Genomic DNA, 21,476 nt, shown 5'->3' on the forward strand with positions numbered 1-21,476 from the left:
CAGTATAAACTATAACAAATTAAACATGAGCTGGACCTGAAGATTTCCAGGAAAGAACTTAAATTTTTGTAGTTTATGAAAGCTTTTAGATAAGAAACTGTTAAAATTACTTGTTTGATCTTGCTGTTATGTGAATTCTTTGTGAGCATTTTGATTTGTTTTTATGAATGTTTCAATTTTAAACCCCATTGAACATTTTTTGGAATTGCAGAATAAAAAACTGAATAATAAAAATAAATATATTTATTTATTTATTTTTATATACCGATGTTCCTGTAAAGTATACATATCACACCGGTTTACAAGGAAGAAACTGTGGCCTCGATGGCGGTTTACATTGAAACATTTAACAATTAACAATAACAATTAACAATTAACAATTTACAGCGGCATGAAGAGGAACTTAGTGGAACTTAAAGTGTACATTCATGATTATATACCTAATAATGACAAAATCTTAAGGAGCTTATGTACAGAAAGGTTGGGGGACAACGACTATGCTGATAATGTCATTCGTCCTGTTCTTAGCTCTCCGGGAATGCTTGTGTGAAGAACCAAGTCTTAAGTTTCTTTTTGAAAGTACTATGGCAAGGTTCAAGTCGCAGGTCTGGGGGTATCGAGTTCCAGAGTGTAGGGCCCGCTGAGTTTAGCTAAATAGCTGAGTTTAGCTAAAATTGGACTATTTTTCTATTGGCTGATTTTCTCAGTGTGGGAGTGACACCAACTGTATCAAGCTGTCTCTGAATTTTGGAAATTTTGTCTTGGAAGAAACTGGCAAGGACATTGCAACTCAGACAATCAGAATCCTCCAGAACTGGTTTGGAGGACAGTTTCTAATAAGCGCAAATAGCTCTTAAGGACGATTAAGTGATTTCTCCCTGAGAAAAGCACCTCTTCAATCAACACCATCTGTAACCTTAGAAAGAGTCGTTCTTCCACTGAAGAAACAGGTTCAGCACCAATTTGGTCTATGATGTCATAGCATGTCTTCAGCATTTAACGGAGGTGGTGCATTATAAATAAAATTGCTATTACTACCATAGTTCTCCCTCTTCTCTACTCTTTCAATCTTTTGCTTAATATCACATCTCAAATGTAAAAAAAATCTGTGCACTTGATGGACAGTACTATGTCAAACCATGAAGTATCTTATTTCCTTCCTTCCATATGCACTCCCTGCCTCTCTCTATGAAATTTAAATATATCAGACTCCCATCTATATTGCCTTCAGTGCACCATTCACATTAAAAAGTGTCTTCTAAAAAAAAAAAATGTGAAAGATGTTAACTCTCCCTTCTAAAAACAGTAGAGCCCCTATATCAATATGGAGTCTATGAAGGAAGAAATCATACAGTATGCGGTAAACTGTGTGCAGAAATATCACAGTATCACTTTAAAGCCTCCTGGCTAAGAAGGCCAGAACAAACAGTGGCTCAGGCTGCAATCACCACATATAAAATGACTTCCAGAAACCCTGAGCAATCATTGGCTGATGCAGGCTATATGATAGAAGTCAATGGCTGCCTACCATCCTTACTGCTACTACAATGCTTAATAGATGTAAAGAAATTCTAATGAACTCTTTAAAATGTATGCTGCTAATAAAAATGGATCATCAACATGATCAAGAGTCCTAAATAAATGAGCCATAATTTCCCATTGGCAACTTATTCATCACGTACATGTGCTTGAGGTTAGGCTATGGTGATGAAATTAATCAGTGAAAGAGCCAGCCCATCGGGATATAGGAATAGTATTGCATGCCCGGTGAAGCAATAATTGCAATCTGCCTGCAGAATTTCATCAGCTGCCTGCTTGTCCACGGCCCTGCAACAGATGCACATTGTTCTCTCCACCAGTTTTTTGGAAAGAGGCGTCGTCAGCGCAGGATCTCCCTCTCTCTCTTTCCTCGTCACGGCCTGTGAGTAAATCAATCATTAAAAAGTTAAAAAGTGATCAGCAATTAGAGATATCCCTAGAAAGAACGCTGGCTGAAACAGCAACAGGCCCAGGAATCCACCTGTCAGTATTGTCAAATAGTTACTAAAGACAGTACCATTCTTTTACAGATGCCATTGAGTACTTCAAAAGTTTCCAAAATTAAAAAAATCGGTAACTGTTTTATAAATTTTATTTTTTAATTACTTTTTCTTCTGCCAGGACCACATTTCCTCTGATTTTCACTTTCTAAAACTCCTACTACATGATAAAAAAATAAACCATTGTGTTATAAAGTGCTATTTGTTTCACCTCTTGTTTCTTCAGGACTTCTCTCATCTGTATAATTTAGAGTTATTCATATTGCATTTATGATTGCTTCCCTTTTAGTTTACTTAGTGAGAGTGTTCCCTTTGAACCCAGTTTATTTGATTTTTAGGTTTTTTTCTCCTTTAGTGGCATGAGGGATGGGGTGGAGAATTCTATAACACTTTCTCTGCCCTTCCTTTCAGTAGAGTCAATCGTCCTACCCAGCCATTCCTTCCATTTTGCACCTAGACACAAATATGGGAATATAGAGCAGGGAGCCCACTGGCAAAGATGGCAAGTGAAGCGAGCAGGGTATGTATATCTGTATGCCATTCAGTGCCACTCTATGACCATCTGACACAAGCCTTTCATATACAGATAGATGGCATATAGATATTGGGAATTGCTTAGAATGAATTTAGCCTGGGTGTAAAAAATATGGAATTTTCCAGCCTTAGTGGTCAAATGGAGTACATTAAAAAAGAGCTTGCCAATGTATGAATGGAAGTGTGACTCAGTCCAATGGGGAAGTTATCAGAGTGGTAAAAAAAAGTTGTTCCACAGGGATTAGATGTTGGTCACTGAGGAAGGAGACTGTGCAGGAGCTTGAGCCAAGAAGGAACAGGTGCTATATACCCATGTAGTGCTAAGGAGTTCCAGAAGGAGTTGAGGAGCAAGAAGTTGAAAGGAGAATAGGTGTCAGGCCACAGCTGTCCTGTGTTTGAATAAATCCCAAGGCGAGAGTAGGCTGGACCATCGTGGGTAGCTGGGTAGAATGCCCGGTAGAATGCCCGATTTTCTGCCTGACCAGCCACTTCCTCTTTGAGTTGAGCTCTCTGGTTCTGGTGGCTGGTAGGACTTAGCTGGAGGCACACAAAGACAGGGTCGGGGTATCCAGAAAGGCAGTAAGGCTACAGCGGAGCAGGGGACAGAAAGGAGTCCACAACACACACACAAACAGACAGACCGGGGAGTGCACCAACAGAACAAAGACAAACACAGGGGCAAGCACACAGACAAACTAAGGGCCTCATTTACTAAGCATTTTTCCCGTAGACACAGAATGGGAGAAATGCCTTAGTAAATTAGGTCCCAAGACAGAACACAAACTAGGAAGGCCTCTAAAGTAGGGCCTATGTACAAAAACAGACAGGAACAGGAGCAAGGAAACAATACTTGGCATAGCAGCCACAGCTATGGGGAAACTGCTCCCAAGTGAGGCAGGGAACTGTGGGTGAACCAGGCCTTTTGAGGGAGTAGCAAGGCTAAGTTATGAGTCTTGAAAGCATAAGCTTGTGCAGCTCAGACTGCAGCCTATTGGAGAGCCCCTGTAGGCTAGGTCCTCACATTACCTTCCCCACTAAAAAGGGAAGATTCCAGGTGCCCCTAGGAACGCCACTCCCCCCTCCCCCCAAGGAAGGTTTGGGGAATCTGAATGCCTGGATCGGAAGCCGGAATGGAGTCAGTCCTGAAAATGAGTCAGATTCCAGAAGCAGAATCTGCAGAGTGGCTGCATAGCTTGGAGCAGAGTGCCTGGAGCTGGCTGAGAGACAGCTGCTAATACTGGAACTGGCTCTGGAGCCAGAGATGGCTGTGAAACCACTGCTGCTGGTTCAGGGTTCAGAGCTGGCTGTGAAACTACAGCTGTGGGAATTGGATCCGAAGCAAGCTTGAAGTGGCTAATGCTGGTGCTGAAGGCCACTCAGCAAATTTCAGCAGGTGACACCAAACCGTTGCTCACATTGTCGGTGCCCTGCTTACCTCCACCATGGAGAACAACCAGGCGATCAGACTTCCAAACAGCTTTAGACATCTCAAAGTACCATAGGAAATGATTCTTGACGTCCAAGGTACGCAAAAGATGGTCCTCAGCTTTATCTTTATCCCTGTCCAAGGCAGGCAGAAAAATGGACCGATTCAAATGAAACTCCGAAACCACTTTGGGTAAACGGAAGCCAAAGTCCCAAGATTAACCGCACCCAGAGTCATATGGAGAAAAGACTCACGGAAAGAAAGAGCTTGCAGATCAGAGACCCGACTTGCTGAACAGATTGCTACCAGAAAAACTGTCTTCAAGGCAAGCTGTTGCAAGGAAAGAGTACGCAGCGGTTGAAAAGTCAGACTTACCAAAAATTTGAGGACCAAGTTAAGGTTCCACGGAGACATCGGAAGCTGCAAAGGGAACTGAAAATGCTTAATTCCCTGCAAGAACCGGGACACATCCGGTTGGGGAAGACAAAAGGTCCTCCATTGACTCTCCCCCTAAAACAAGCCAGGGCTGCAACTTGAACCTTCAAGGTGTTAAGGGCCAAACCCTTAAGCTTGCAGTGCTGTAAAAATTCCAAAATCAAAGGAATATCCACATTGGGCTGTTGAGTACTTCGCTTAAAACACCAGGCATCAAAGACCATCCAAATTCTAACATAGGTTAGAAAAGAGTAAAAATTACCGCAGGCAAAAAACCCTGCTTCAACAACTGAGCCCTTTCAACAGCTAGACTGCGAGACAGAATCAACCAGGATCCTCATACCGAATGGACCCCTGACTTAACAGATCCGTCCGAGACCATAGCCTGAGGGGACTGCGCACCAGCAGGCTCTAGGGATCGGAGAACCACGGCCTTCAAGCCCAACTTGGAGCCACTAAAAGGTGTAAAGTTCCAGGTGATTTGTATGCACAAAGGACAGAGGTAGTTTGACTTGCAATCTTATGGACCAGCCTGCATATCAGATGCCAGGGCAGAATAAGAGCGTCAATGCCCATTGCTTCCGAATTCCACCTGTGATGGAAAAAGTGTGGAACTTTGGTTGTTGAAGATCACTAACAGGTCTAGATGCAGTAGGTCCCAGCAGTTCACCAGGAACTGAAAAGTCAGCTCTCATTCTCCTGGGTCAAAGTTTCTTCTGCTGAGCAAATCGGCTCCGATATTGCTCTTTCTGGCCATTGAAAGGTGAAGATGCTTAAGAGATGCTGCTCTAGATGCTCAGCGAATCGCAGGCCCTCAACCGAACCGCTTGTGCTTCCAGTTTGTTGATGTTCCACTGCCTCTCTGCTGCATTCTAGCACTCCTGCACCACTAATTCCTGACAGTGAGCGCCCCCCCCCAGTCCCGGAACCTCGCATCTGTCGTGAGTACCAACCAATCCGACGTCAACAGGGAAATTCCTTCCTGAGATGATCCACCTGTAACAGCCCAACAGGGATTCCACCTCTAATGGGAGGAACAGCCTCACCGCATAGTTCTTCGACTACAGACTCCATCAGGAGAGCAACAGGCGCTGAAGAGGGCGCATATGTGCCCTTCTCCAGGGAACAACTTCTAATGTAGCAGCCATCAACCCTGGGACCTGCAGATAAAACCACATGGTCGGACAAACAGGGTTCCACAGGGATCGAACTCACAGCATCAATGTGTAGATCTGAGACTGCGGCAGAAATACTCTGCCCTGCTTTGTATCTAGAGATACTCAAGGGTCTGAGACAGCTAAAAATCACTCTAGGTCAGGTTTACCACTGAGCCTAGTTCCTGTAGCAAGGAACCAACCTGTGGGAAGCATGATGACTCATCAACCAGTTGTCCAGATAGGGATGAACTAGAATGCCCTCCTTGTGGAAAGCCACGGCTACCACCACCATGACCTAAGAAAAAGGTCCTGGGTGGCTAGTCTGAAAGGCAAGGCCTGAAACTGGTAAAGACTATCCAGAATAGCAAAATGGAGGTAACACTGATGTTCGACAGATGGGAATATGCAAATACACCTTCATCATATCCAGAGACGTGAGGCACTCTCTGCTTGAATTGTCAGCATGACAGAGCGCACCATTTCTACCCTGGAATGCGTGACTCAAAAATGACAATTGGCATCCCTGAAATCCACTATGGGCCGAAACAACCCTTCTTTCTTGGGCATGACAAAATGAATGGAATAACAGGCTGTATTTTCTCTGAGATTCAGGAACAGAAATCACTGCTATCAGGTTCAACAGCTGTTGTAATGTTGCTTCCACTTCTACCCTCTTCTAAGGGGAGTTAGAGGGAGAGACCATGAAGGCATCAGGAGGAATGTGAAGAAATTCTAGAGCATACTCGTCCCAAATAACTTTGAAAATGCATTAAGCCAAAGTAATCAGGTCCCACCTGTGGTAAAAATGGGATAGATGCCACCTATCTCCTGAATCAATAGGTGAGCCCACAAACCTTCATTGGGAAGACCAAGGGGGGCTCCACCTTCGGAGTCTGTATCCTTTCAAGATCGAAAGGACTGAGACCTGCAGAAGGAATGGGACCCTCTGGGAAGAACCTCCTTTATAAGGCCGAAAACATCTCAAAGGCTCTGCTTTAGGATAGCTTCAATCTTCCTATCCTGAGCATCCTTCAGTGCCATACCTCCCTCTACCGGGCTGATGGTATGGTTTGTGTTAGAACACACCAAGGCATCCACCATGGGGAAATGCAACTACTCTCTGGTCTGCGGATCCAAGGGATATAAACTCGCCAAGACATGTCCTCCTTTAAAAGACACCCCTGGAGTACTCCATTCCAGATCAATCAACTTCTGGAGTGCATCCAAGAGGGGAAAGAAACAAGAAGCTTTGCGTAGGGTGACCAAAATAGGAACTTTCTTCTGCATTTCCAAGGAGTCAGGCCCAGCCACTCTGAGGATCTTCAAGATCTGAGAACCCAAATCCGGCAGCTCATCTCTAAGAAAGAAACGGAGTAGAGTTCAATTTGGCTCCAAGGCTGGGGAAACATTCCCCATCACTGGTATCATTTTGATCTACCTACATTTGAGCTTAGTCAGGCCACATTGTGCCACAGCACTTGACTGCAGAGACAGGTGGAGGAGCACTTGGAGTGCACGGACCAACCTTAGTAGGCACTACCGATTCAGAAGACCAGCCTTGTAGAAACATTTACAATCTCTGGAAGAATTCTACCCAGAAAAAGGAGGTTGGGTCCATTCCAGGTCCCATAGGCCCGAGCCTGATGTCCTGAGACCTAGCAGCTTGTGATGACTCGGACCATGGATCAATTAAGAGAGAGGGCATACCCCCATCATGTCTCCCTCGGTCCCAGATCCCACAGACTGAGGAGATGGACCATCACCGGCAAAATCAGAATGGGGTAAATTGCACAGGCATCCAGGCAGTGCTGACACAGGCTTAAAGAAAGCTGCGCTGTATGGCTCTGGTGTGACATGCAACACAAATAGATAAGCACTTAGGCTTCTTCGCTGCGGGCGCCATAGTAGTAAGCGTGCAGAATGGTAAAAGCTCACGTCTAGAACACGTGCATGCATAAAACCCACGCCCAAAATGTGCGCACAAAAATGTGTGCGCAAGTATATGCACCTAGGCCGCACGTGCAATTAAGCTCCCAATTTAGGCGCCTAATACTGACACCAAGAAAGGCGTCTAAGCAGGATGCTCAAACTGGTGCGCTGGCACGTGCTGAGCAGTCCACAGCCCAAAAACACCTCACAGGGAGAAGCCTGCAAGTAGGGCCTAGCCAAATGGCTGCTCAACCCGCCATGCCTGCACTGCCTCCTCACCTCGAACTCCCCAGAGACGCGAGAGGGATCGCAGATGTTCGTTTTTCTTTATAAAAAAAAAAAAAAAGTAAAACTTTCACCGGTGCTCAGCCCCCCCTGGCAGTGAGCAGGAATAGGCCCCGGCTATGGGGGAAGAGAGCTAAGCCTTCACCACACCAAGCCTCTCTCGGCCTGCAACCACTAATCAAATTTTATGTCCAAGCCATTGAAGGTCTACCTGACTGAAGTACTCTGAGGGAGGGACCGCACGGTATCACCCCAGGAGGCAAGCGGTGTTATATAGACATTTTGACCCAAAAAAAGATGTCTAAGTTGGCTGCACAACTGGGCACGCAGGAGCGTGCCGATGGCCTGCAGCGAAAAAGGTGGTGAGCAATCACCTCGCAGCCTATCACGCGGCCAAAGGAGAGAAGCCTGGAAGTGGGGCCTAGCCAAATAGCTGCTCTTGGGTTTTTTTTTTTTTTAATAAAGAAAAAAACTTTTACCTGAGCTCAGCCCTCCCTGGCTGAGAGCAGAAAATGTTCCAGCTATGGGGGGGAGGGCTAAAGCCTCCTCCACCGAGCCTTATTTCTAGTCCATGGCAGTCAAGGTTACTGGAGTGAGGGCACTCTACTGAGGGAGGAACCGCACTGTATCACCTCACAAGACAAGCAGAGCTATACAGAAATCTCATCTTTCAGTTATCTCCTTTCCATTCCATTCCTTTTTTTTTTTTTTTAAACTAATAGGCAATCCCCATGAAGGGAAATGCACATCCACCATCTGCTAGAGATGGAGAATACTGGTGGGCTGAAGCAAACGGAGAATATAGGCTGGCTGATGTTGGGGGTGGGACTATTTGGCCAATGTCGTCAGCTTTTGCTCCATCTCCATCTGCTGGCAGAGGTGCATAACCCACTCGTTGGGCCTGACCTCCCTGAATGCTAAGGAAAGGCTTCAGCACAGGCTAGCTAGTTATATGAAGCAGGTACCGGATTACTTTTAGCCGGGGTCTGTATTGTGTGACCAGGAGTTGAGACATTGCAAAGACAAAAAATTACTTCAGATGGTATATTGCTATGCTGTCACCTCTTGCACTCTCAGTCAGGAACTATAGAAACTATAGACAGGGTTATAGCACCAACACTAGTGGCTACATAATGGATGCGAGTCCAGATTTTCTAACATCAGGAAACAGATCTATAGGGGTTGTTTTTTTTTGGTTTTTTTTACAGCAACTGAATCTTTAAGAGGCACATACCTGGGGAGCTGTTAAGCCCAGGCCAGAAAAATTTAGGCCTAGCTTGAGGGAGTTCATTTTTCCTCTCCTGAAGTGTACATCTGGCTTCCTCTTGAGGTCAGGTCACAGCTGGCCAGTGTTTGAATAAATCCTGAGGCAGAAGTAGGCCGGACCCCCTCTCCCCCCTCCCAGCCTCCCAGGGAGCTGGCTAGGAATCATGATCTTCTGCCTGACCAGCCACCATGGGATCAGAGGCACCCAATAAGGGAGCAGGGCTGCAACAAAACAGGGAACAGGAAGTTGCTCACAACAAACACAGAAACATAGAAAGGGGCCGTGAACCAGTGGAACAAAGTCAAACAGACACAGGGACAACCAATGCTCCCTCCAAGGAGTGACTAGGTGTGTGCACATTTTTTCATGTGAGCAATGATATTTTTTTAAACAGTTTTTGAGCACCAATATTAGCGTTGCATTTCTGTAAATAACATAACAAAAAATGTATGTGAACTCATGTAAAAACTGTGAGCATTGTGCCAAAATGTATGAGCAATCGCTCATGTGCTCAGCTTAGAGGGAACTATGGAGGCAACCAGGACAGACAAACCAAAGACAGACAACAAATTAGGAAGCCACTAAAGCGGGGCCTAAGAACAGGAATAGATAGGATCAAGTACAAGTACAAGACTAGGAGTAGCAGTCACAGCTAGGACAACTAACTCCCAAGATGAGGCAGGAAACTGGGGGCGGCAGTGCTGACTCATAAGAGTCTTCAAGACATAAGCCTGAGCTGCTCAGGACAGAGTGAGGGGTCTGGGTCAACTGGGAGGGATTGCAGGATAAAGAACCAGAGGAGTCTTGAAGACCTTGATATTAACTGGGAAAACTGGTGGACTAATTGGAAAAACTGGGTTGTCTCTGGCACGAGCATGTTTTAAAATCCATCTATATATACACGTGTAAAAGCCAGCAAAATCCTAGGAAAAAGATATGTGAAGTATGTTTTTTCGAGCATTCTTAACATTGGGCGCACACTTGTCTGTGGGATGTGTATTTTAAAACACACGTGCGAAAATGCGGGGACAATTTAAGATTGCAACCTCACTGAAACAGTGTTTGCAGGCTACCTTACATTTTAAAAAACTTAAACACAGCACTTATAACGATGACAGTACCTTGCAACCAGACTTGGGCTAGATGGGAGGAGGGGGATTGTTAAAATATTTTCTTTTATGTACTAATTATTTGATTATGCCAAACTGGTAGAGTACAAAAGCAGAGCACCCTCCCTCTCTCTGGTATTTATTATTTCTGGCAGTTTGTTCTGTTTTCCTTTATTCACAAGTGTACAAAAACTAATCAAATAGTTATGAGAAAAAATAGGCAAAACCACTAGAACTGAAACCAGTTTATCTTGCGACCCAAAAGAACAGAAAAATAAAATTACGATGCCAAACACCCCAAAAAAAAAAAATCCCACACCGTTAAACCACATTCCCAAGTAATGGCACTAAATTTATTAAGAACTCAGTATTTTTAAGTTCCTTAAGATGTCTTTTTGTAATGTTGCAGCAAGCATTACTATCTCAAATATTGGAATTTTATATGCTATTTGTGTTTTATTTTAAGCTTATATTTTCAATTGTATTTTATGTGTTTGTATTTTTATTTTCTGCATAATTTGTTTTATTGATTATACTATTATGATTGTAGAGTCTTATCCGCTGTGAATTTCTGGATCATGCGGAACTTAAGTTCTCAAAATAAATAAATAAATAATGGTTTGTTTTCCCTCGGTGATTTTCATACAATTAAATTAGTGTCAAGTTGTGCATACGTCACATTTTGTGGACATGGTTTGTGGTGGGACTCATTCACAATTGTTCTTAAATTCTATATTGTCTAGCTTTATATTTTTGCTTAGCAGTTCTATACAAGATGCTTTGGAGCATGAAACATAAAATAACCTATTCAGAGGATACTTACAGAAATAAAAGAAAGGAACCATTATAATCAAAAGCGCCACTGGAACAGCTATGGAAAGGCCAGTCATCATTGGTAAATGGGAAGATTTTCTACAGGGATCCTTAGCTGAAAGGAGAGAGCCACAAAAGCGATCCTAGTCATTGATCATGATCAGCATTTCAGGGTTTCCCAGGAATCCTTGCCTTTCCACTCTTATCTTCACTCTCCTATGCTCCACATGCAGTCCAAGGACTGAAATCAAAGGCCCTGTCTTCCACCCTAAAACTATGATGGATACTTAACACAATGCCTTCTTATTCCTGGTGTTCTGACCAACAATGTAAGATTATAGAAATCAGAGGTATCCTATTGGTTTCCCCAAAGTCAACACAGCGTGTGTTGGGTTTACAAGTGAAGATGGTAATTTGGAGCAAGCATGCATAGGAGAAGAGGAGGTCACATTTACTTTTATTGCACTTTGTTTCCTCTCAAGGATGTATAGTGTTATATCTTAGTCCTATGCTCACATGGGAAATATTTTCACATTTTGAGTTTATTTTTTAAGTCTTTCTTTGGTTCAGCCTACTATCCATGACTGTATAAGCAGGGAGTACACAGCCTGAACTTAGTATCTGTCTTCCTTCAGAGTGACTGCTTACTGAATATGAATTCTTAACAAGATGACATCGCAGACATGACCTCGGAGTCCTAGACTTTGGTAAGGAACCTGCTCATTTCATCTTCACAAGGACTTCCGGCAGCATGAGGAGGATTATATATCTTCACTTGTTCAGACTGTTAGCCCATAAAAATAAGCTAGTTGACAATTGGTGTAAATACAAGAAAAGAGTGTATGTGAAATTCTTATTAAAAATTATATGCTTTATTTGTTAACAAAACTTTGTTTATAATTTTATCTTTTTTATATAAAAAATGATTACATTTTATTGAAGGGAAGACCGCAGCATTGGCACCAATCTGATAATACAGAAATCTGTTAGCCAATAGTTGCCATCACTGGTCTTTCTCCCTTTCTTTTGCTTAAAAAGTGCCATCGAAAAATTATTCAAAAATGGTCAAGATGAAGTTAAATGATTCTCTGTAACATAAACTTTCTCAAGGAGCTACATTAACTCTCTCGAGAAGCTATGTTTTATCTTGCTGTTGTGAATAAATTCACATTCAGTGTCACATTTAACTCTGATCTTGTTGCTCAAGATTAGCCCATTTCATTTTATATTTTTCAAAGGAAAACCTCATGTATCTTAACAGTGGTACATCCCGACATAGGAAAGCAAGAGAAACTTATCTCAAGGCATGACGTTCTTTTTCTTTCTTTTGCCGGATACTTGCTTATAACAATTTTGAAACGAACAGTTCCTTTTATAACCAGCCCGCCCTGAAGCAGTGTTTGAAGCGAAACGTTGACAACGTTGGCGGCGGTGGTTTATACCAAACTCTGGTTGTTATAAGCAAGTATCTGGCAAAAGAAAGAAAAAGAACGTCATGCCTTGAGATAAGTTTCTCTTGCTTTCCTATATCGGGATGTACCACTGTTAAGATACATGAGGTTTTCCTTTGAAAAATATAAAATGAAATGGGCTAATTTATTTATTTATTTATTTATTTTTAATTTTTTTATACCGGAATTCCTGTATGCAATACAAATCAATCCGGTTTACAAGTAACGAAAAGGTTGCCCTGGTCTGGGAGGTTAGACCAGGGTAATTTTACATAGAACATTGAACAATAACTAATCAACCATTGAATATTATTACAAGGAACATTGAAAGTAACAATAATATTTAACAAATATAAACAAATAACAAAATAACCTAATCTTGAGCATATAACCTAATTACAATTAATTTCGTTACAAGTAACGAAAAGGTTGCCCTGGTCTGGGAGGTTAGACCGGGGTAATTTTACATAGAACATTGAACAATAACTAATCAACCATTGAATGTTATTACAAGGAACATTGAAAGTAACAATAATATTTAACAAATATAAACAAATAACAAAATAACCTAATCTTGAGCATATAACCTAATTACAATTAATTTTGTTACAAGTAACGAAAAGGTTGCCCTGGTCTGGGAGGTTAGACCGGGGTAATTTTACATAGAACATTGAACAATAACTAATCAACCATTGAATATTATTACAAGGAACATTGAAAGTAACAATAATATTATTTATTTATTTATTTAAAGTTTTTTCTATACCGACTTTCCAATAACAGAATTACTGATCAATTCGGTTTACATTTTGAACAATAACAGTGACAAGCAAATGTCTTACAGAGAACAGGAAGAATAACTTGGAAATGAATATATGGGGTTAAACAAAGAAATACAATATACATAGCCTAATATAGGCAGAGGCAGATAACTTCTGTGTGGGGTTGATTATAGCTTTTAAGACTGTCAGGAGGTTGGGAATTGCATTTTGTACTTTTGGGCTGCCAAGGAGTTAAAGTTGAAGAATTCTTTGGGGAATTCTTTGTGATGATCTATGGAGTTCTTTGTGTTGTTCTATGGGGTATTGAATAGGGGTTCAAAGAGTTTTTAGAATTGAACTTGTCTAGTTCTTGTGTAGTTCTCTTATAGGTTGTTGACAATAGCTGATGTTCTTATATAGTTCTCTTATGGTTTGATAGAAAATGATTTAAAGGGGGACCTTGGCAGAGAAGCTTGCGCTGTCTGATGTTATGGAAAAGCTTGGTGGAAGAGCCAAGTTTTAAGCCTTTTTTTGAAAATAATGGGGCATTGCACTGATTTGAGTTCCGGCGGGAGCGTATTCCAGAGTTTCGGACCAGCTGTGGAGAATGCTCTTTTACTTAAAGCTGATTTCATTGGTGGTATCTGGAGATTGTTTCGGTAGGCATGTCTCACTGGTCTAGTAGAGGTGTGGAGTTGGAGAGGGGTTTTGAGCATGAGTGGGGCTAGGTTGTGTAGTGCTTTGTGTATTGATGAGAGCACTTTGAAGAGTATTCTGAAATTGACGGGCAGCCAGTGTAGGCTTTTTAAAATGGGTGAGATGTGGTCTCTTTTGTTGGTCTTGGTTAGGATCCTTGCCGAAGCGTTTTGCAACATCTGTAATGGTTTTAAGGCGTTTGCTGGTAGGCCTACTAGAAGAGAGTTGCAGTAATCTATTTTCGTGAGTATGATCGCTTGTAGAACCAATCGGAAATCTTGAAAATGGAGTAGTGGTCTGAGTCTTTTTAAGACTTGTAATTTGAAGAATCCGTCCTTTACTATGTTATTGATGAGCGCTCTGTAATTCATTTGGTGATCAAGTATAACTCCTAGATTTCTGACTTGTGGTGAAAAAGTTATTTGGGTGGATAAGTTGGTGCTGGGAAGTGAGTAGGTTCCATCTTGAGAAATGAGTAGGTATTCTGTTTTGTTTTGATTGAGGATAAGATTTAGGCTTGTGAGTAAGTTATTGATGGCTTGTTGGCATGTGTTCCAGAAATCCAGAGTTTTTTGGAGTGATTCGGTGATGGGGATTAGAATCTGTACATCGTCTGCGTATAAGTAGTGGATGAGTTTGAGGTTGAGCAGGAGTTGGCAGAGTGGTAGGAGGTATATATTGAATAAGGTTGGTGAGAGTGATGATCCCTGAGGGACTCCCAAGTCGCAGGTGATTGGTTGAGATTCTTCCTTGTTGACCTTGACTTTATATTGTCTGTTCTTAAGGAACGATTTGAACCAGTTGAGAGCTGTATCTCTAATTCCAATGTCTGACAGACGATCTATTAATGTGTTATGATTGACCGTATCAAATGCTGCTGATAGGTCTAGTAAGATGAGTAGACAAGGACATCTTTTTTCAAGATTCAGTAATATGGAATCCGTTAAGGAGATTAGGAGGGTTTCTGTGCTTCTAGATTTAACAAATATAAACTATATATTTATATAAACTATATTTAACAAATATTAAACTATATATTTTAAATTAAATAATAAACTATATTTAACAAATATTTAACTATATATTTATATAAACTATATTTAACAAATATAAACAAATAACAAAATAACCTAATCTAAGATGAGTAGACAAGGACATCTTTTTTCAAGATTCAGTAATATGGAATCCGTTAAGGAGATTAGGAGGGTTTCTGTGCTTCTAGATTTAACAAATATAAACTATATATTTATATAAACTATATTTAACAAATATTAAACTATATATTTTAAATTAAATAATAAACTATATTTAACAAATATTTAACTATATATTTATATAAACTATATTTAACAAATATAAACAAATAACAAAATAACCTAATCTTGAGCAACAAGATCAGAGTTAAATGTGACACTAAATGTGAATTTATTCACAACAGCAAGATAAAACATAGCTTCTCGAGAGAGTTAATGTTACGAAGACTTTGAAATGTAGCTCCTTGAGAAAATTTATGTTACAGAGAATCATTTAACTTCATCTTGACCATTTTTGAATAATTTTTCGATGGCACTTAAGCAAAGAGAAAGGGAGAAAGACCAATGATTGCAACTATTGGCTAACAGATTTCTGTATTATCAGATTGGTGCCAATGCTGAGGTCTTCCCTTAAATTTTATTGAATAATGTTTTATATAAAAAAGATAAAATTATAAACAAAGTTTTGTTAACAAATAAAGCATATAATTTTTAATAAGAATTTCACATACACTCTTTTCTTGTATTTAAACCAATTATCAACTAGCTTATTTTCTTGAACATTTGGAAACTAGCTGTTCCCCGATTTTTTGGATCGTTGTTATAGCCCATAAAAATAAGTCAGTGGTACTGCTGCTCTCTATAAACACACAAAAGTTTACTATGAAACAAATGTGAGGAATGGTCAGGGAAGCATGTAATCCCACAGCCTCTGGAATATACTTACACCATTGAACGACTAACAGCAAAGCGACACAGGAGACAATCACCACCACCGGACCTGCAGCATTCCAAACCTTTTTAACACCTGTCAAAAGAAAACCCACACCTCAGCTGAGACAAGCCTCACACTGTAACCAAAATCAGTCGAGTCTCTCTGTACCAGAGAACTAGAGAGAGAACATCCAGCTGCCGAGTGAAAACATTGCTACTACACACCAATGTGGTGGCACTACTACAACCTGTTACACACAGGATACAATTAATCAGAATATGCGTTTCTAATAGGTTATTGTTAGCAGGTAAAATTCCAGATGTCAGACTGTATAAGCTAATGCATGCATGACTTCAGGAACAGCAGCACTACTTGTACAACACATGCCACGAGAACTTTAACATCCAGAGTAGATAAAGCAAGGTCCAAATGTTGCTTCTGAAAAACTATAGCATATTGCCCTTAATATCATGCTGAGGTCTAGAGGAAATGATGGCACCACTGCCAAATCCTGCAGGATCCAGTGCTGACTGGAAGTTTCCCATAAATGTACTGGTTAAGCCTCAATACTCTAACTTTTGAGATCTTATAGGGCTCAAAGCCAAAAGGTAACTTGGCTGCAGGCACTGCCAAAACTAATGGCCCCAAAAAACAAGAAGGCAGGCAATCTAAAAAAGCCGTGAGGTACAACAAACAGGATGGATGCCAAAAGTCTTTTTCAAATATTTACTGAAGTGGAGACATCTATTAAAAAAAAAAACTGCCCGGCTCAGGCCGAGTTTCGCCACTCTTTCAGCGGCTGCCTCAGGGGCTACAAACAAATTATAAAAATGTGGAGATTAATAATACTAAATTAAGAACATGAAAATCCTTAAAAAAATTTTTTTACACTGCACATACATACATGTACAGACATATAACGGAAAACTCGGCCTGAGTCGGGCAGTTGTTTTTTGTTTTGTTTTTTAATAGATACGTCTCCACTTCAATAAATATTTTAAAAAGACTTTTGGCATCTATCCTGTTGTTTTACCTCACTGCCAAAACTAATGCAAAGCAGGTAGTGGCACACAGAAGAGCAATGGGTTATACATTTGCACCTTAAAAAAGTTCAAGGTACCACAAGATAAACAGGCCAAGCTGTGAAATCTTTACTGCTGGCTACGGTGTACCTGATATGTGGAGAAATATAGGATTTTACTTCTCAGTATGGTCAGTGTGACACTTCTGAGGTTATTAAAATGACTAGAAAACTGAAAGCAGTAATGTCACAGCAAATGGAGTGAGAGTACAGCAAGGCCAGAAAGTCAAATTAATGGTTACCCATCACACTTCATTATTAGAGGTTTTAAGGTTAAAGAGTACATTAGAATGACATCTGTCCGCATGAGATGGCTTAGGCTTCGTGGATCCTGCTTGGGTGTATGTGGATGTATCTCATGACCCTGCCTTGTAATGGATTAGGTTCTGTGTCCAAAAAGAGGATGAGCACGAGCCTTTTTTAGGAAGATCGCCAACAAGCCAAATTTAGTCGACCCATGAAAGTCACTCGCTCTACTCACCTGAGTTTTTCAGCACAGGACAAGGGTTCTCCAAGCGTTCCCTTGGAAGGACGTACAATCCCATGGCAAGCACAAGGAGGATCAATAAAATGACTGCAAGAATGCTGATGCCGTCTTCAAGAGAGAGAGAGAGAGAGAGATCAAAATTCAGTTTGAAGCTAAAGGAAAATACATAAAGCCTACATCAACTGCAAAATATGCTTCTTGCCTCCCCATTTCAGCCCTCATGGATATCTGGTGATGACCTGGTATTATCCTATTTCCCCTCTCACCCAACATAAGCAAAACTGCTTTTAGTTTGTCAGAAGAAAATGGCTAAAAGAAGATAAAGGCTGAATGAGGAATGCTTTCATTATCCAAAACTAATTTGCAAACAAACAGAAAACTATAAATAATATGCAAAAAGAACCAAACATGTATCTTCCTGAACAGTATTGTCAAGGGTCAGTGGACAAAAAACTTGTAAATGAAATATTCCTCCTCACCTCTCACTTAATAAACAATATCATAATGAAATAAATTGAGTGACCATCATAATAGGCATCATTGAGAACAATTTATGGTGTTCATTAAGTAACATTGAGAGAATCCATGGCAATTACTGAGCAACATTGAGCACAAATGAGATAAGTCTTTATCTTTTGAATTACATTTTAAGACTGTACAACCATTATATGTTGTTGTTTTATTTGCACTGAAAAAAGTAAAAATTGTAAATTGGTGGAAGACCTAGGATTAAAAATAAGGCAGAAAATATATCAATGTGTAATAACATTTAATCGATGATGCCTATTATGATGAGCACTCAATTTATTTCAAATGAGATTGCTTATTGAGAACAGAGGAGAAATATTTTGTATATGATAAACTACAAATAATAAAAGGCAAATTGCAAAAAAAAAGTTAAGTGTAAGGTAAATATGAATCACATGAAAGAGCACATAGCAGAGAAAAGGGTGCGAGACCAATCAATAATGCTGTTCCAAGGAGAACGAAGTAACAAACTTTAAAGGAGTATTAAAACGTACAGTCATAAGAACATGCCATACTGGGTCAGACCAAGGGTCCATCAAGCCCAGCATCCTGTTTCCAACAGTGGCCAATCCAGGCCATAAGAACCTGGCAAGTACCCAAAAACTAAGTCTATCCCATGTTACTGTTGCTAATAATAGCAGTGGCTATTCTCTAAGTCAACTTAATTAATAGCAGGTAATGGACTTCTCCTCCAAGAATTTATCCAATCCTTTTTTAAACACAGCTATACTAACTGCACTAACCACATCCTCTGGCAACAAATTCCAGAGTTTAATTGTGCGTTGAGTAAAAAAGAACTTTCTCCGATTAGTTTTAAATGTGCCACATGCTAACTTCATGGAATGCCCCCTAGTCTTTCTATCATCTAAAAGACTAAATAACCGATTCACATCTACCCGTTCTAGATCTCTCATGATTTTAAACACCTCTATCATATCCCCCCTCAGCCATCTCTTCTCCAAGCTGAAAAGTCCTAACCTCTTTAGTCTTTCCTCATAGGGGAGCCGTTCTATTCCCCTTATCATTTTGGTCGCCCTTCTCTGTACCTTCTCCATCGCAATTATATCTTTTTTGAGATGCGGCGACCAGAATTATACACAGTATTCAAGGTGGGGTCTCACCATGGAGAGATACAGAGGCATTATGACATTTTCCGTTTTATTCACCATTCCCTTCCTAATAATTCCCAACATTCTGTTTGCTTTTTTGACTGTCGTAGCACACTGAACCGACGATTTCAATGTGTTATCCACTATGATGCCTAGATCTCTTTCTTGGGTGGTAGCACCTAATATGGAACCTAACATTGTGTAACTATAGCATGGGTTATTTTTCCCTATATGCATCACCTTGCACTTATCCACATTAAATTTCATATGCCATTTTGATGCCAATTTTCCAGTCTCACAAGGTCTTCCTGCAATTTATCACAATCTGCTTGAGATTTAACTACTCCGAACAATTTTGTATCATCTGCAAATTTGATTACCTCACTCGTCGTATTTCTTTCTAGATCATTTATAAATTATATTGAAAAGTAAGGGTCCCAATACAGATCCCTGAGGCACTCCACTGCCCACTCCCTTCCACTGAGAAAATTGTCCATTTAATCCTACTCTCTGTTTCCTGTCTTTTAGCCAGTTTGTAATCAATGAAAGGACATCGCCACCTATACCATGACTTTTTACTTTTCCTAGAAGCCTCTCATGAGGAACTTTATCAAACGCCTTCTGAAAACCCAAGTACACTACATCAACTGGTTCACCTTTATCCACATGTTTATTAACTCCTTCAAAAAAGTGAAGCAGATTTGTGAGGCAAGACTTGCCTTGGGTAAAGCCATGCTGACTTTGTTCCATTAAACCATGTCTTCCTATATGTTCTGTGATTTTGATGCTTAGAACACTTTGCACTATTTTTCCTGGCACTGAAGTCAGGCTAACCGGTCTGTAGTTTCCCGGATCGCCCCTAGAGCCCTTTTTAAATATTGGGGTTACATTAACTATCCTCCAGTCTTCAGGTACAATGGATGATTTTAATGATAGGTTACAAATTTTTACTAATAAGTCTGAAATTTCATTTTTTAGTTCCTTTAGAACCCTGGGGTGTATACCATCCAGTTCAGGTGATTTATTACTCTTCAGTTTATCAATCAGGCCTACCACATCTTCTAGGTTCACTGTGATTTGGGTCAGTCCATCTGAATCATTACCCATGAAAACCTTCTCCGGAACGGGTATCTCCCCAACATACTCTTTAGTAAACACCGAAGCAAAGAAATCATTTAATCTTTCCACAATGGCCTTATCTTCTCTAAGTGCCCCTTTAACCCCTCGATCATCTAACGGTCCAACTGACTCCCTCACAGGCTTTCTGCTTTGGATATTTTAAAAAGTTTTTATTGTGAGTTTTTGCCTCTATGCTCAACTTCTTTTCAAATTCTCTCTTAGCCTGTCTTATCAATGTCTTACATTTAACTTGCCAACGATTATGCATTATCCTATTTTCTTCTGTTGGATCCTTCTTCCAATTTTTTTAATGAAGATCGTTTGGCTAAAATAGCTTCTTTCACCTCCCCTTTTAACCATGCCGGTAATCGTTTTGCCTTCTTTCCACCTTTTTTAACCTTTTCCACCTTTTTTTTAATGTGTCCCCCAACATGGCTGTGTTTTGCTGTAGGGGCTGCATCAGGAGGGACCCACGAAGAACAATTTCCAAAGGTTGTTGTCCATTCATCTCTGTTGGTTAAACTGGATACTTTACCTGACACTTTTGTGGATTAAAAACTGGTTAAAAGACAAGAAACACAGAGAAGGATTAAATGGTCAATTTTCTCAGTGGAAAAGGGTAAACAGTGGAGTGCCTCAGGGATCTGTACTTGGACCAGTGTTTTTCAATATATATATATATAAATGATCTGGAAAGGAATACGAGTGAGGTTATCAAATTTGCGGATGATACAAAACTATTCAGAGTAGTTAAATCACAAGTGGATTGTGATACATTACAGGAGGACCTTGCAAGACTGGAAGATTGGGCATCCAAATGGCAGATGAAATTTAATGTGGCAAATGCAAGGTGTTGCATATAGGGAAAAATAACCCTTGCTGTAGTTACACAATGTTAGGCTCCATATTAGGAGCTACCACCCAGGAAAACGTTCTAGGCAACATAGTGGATAATAATTTGAAATCATCGGCTCAGTGTGCTGCAGCAGTCAAAAAGCAAACAGAATGTTTGGAATTATTAGGAAGGGAATGGTTAATAAAATGGAAAAAGTCATAATGCCTCTGTATCGCTCCATGGTGAGATCGCACCTTGAATACTGTGTACAATTCTGGTCGCCGCATCTCAAAAAAGATTTAGTTGCACTGGAGACTGTACAGAGAAGGACAACCAAAATGATAAAGGGGATGGAACAACTCCCCTGTGAGGAAAGGCTGAAGAGGTTAGGGCTGTTCAGCTTGGAGAAGAGATGGCTGATGGAGGATATGATAGATCTCTTTAAAA

At 40.5% G+C, this 21,476-nt stretch overlaps 1 protein-coding gene across 3 annotated transcripts in view; it reads right to left on the reverse strand.

The window, feature by feature from the left end:
• Positions 1-260: 260 nt before the first annotated feature.
• LOC115087674 (carcinoembryonic antigen-related cell adhesion molecule 6-like) overlaps positions 261-21,476 on the reverse strand; it is an 89,555-nt gene continuing 68,339 nt past the window's right edge. For all 3 annotated transcript variants that reach the window (XM_029595143.1, XM_029595152.1, XM_029595134.1), the window contains exons 6-9: positions 17,433-17,546; positions 15,883-15,963; positions 11,005-11,109; positions 261-1,919 (exon numbers count right to left, since the gene is read on the reverse strand). In XM_029595143.1, coding sequence (XP_029451003.1) covers positions 1,804-1,919; positions 11,005-11,109; positions 15,883-15,963; positions 17,433-17,546 — 416 coding nt within the window. In that variant the 3' untranslated portion in view covers positions 261-1,803. The remainder of the gene's footprint in view (positions 1,920-11,004; positions 11,110-15,882; positions 15,964-17,432; positions 17,547-21,476) is intronic.

Source organism: Rhinatrema bivittatum, chromosome 1 (assembly GCF_901001135.1).
Source record: "Rhinatrema bivittatum chromosome 1, aRhiBiv1.1, whole genome shotgun sequence".
NCBI lineage: Eukaryota > Metazoa > Chordata > Amphibia > Gymnophiona > Rhinatrematidae > Rhinatrema > Rhinatrema bivittatum.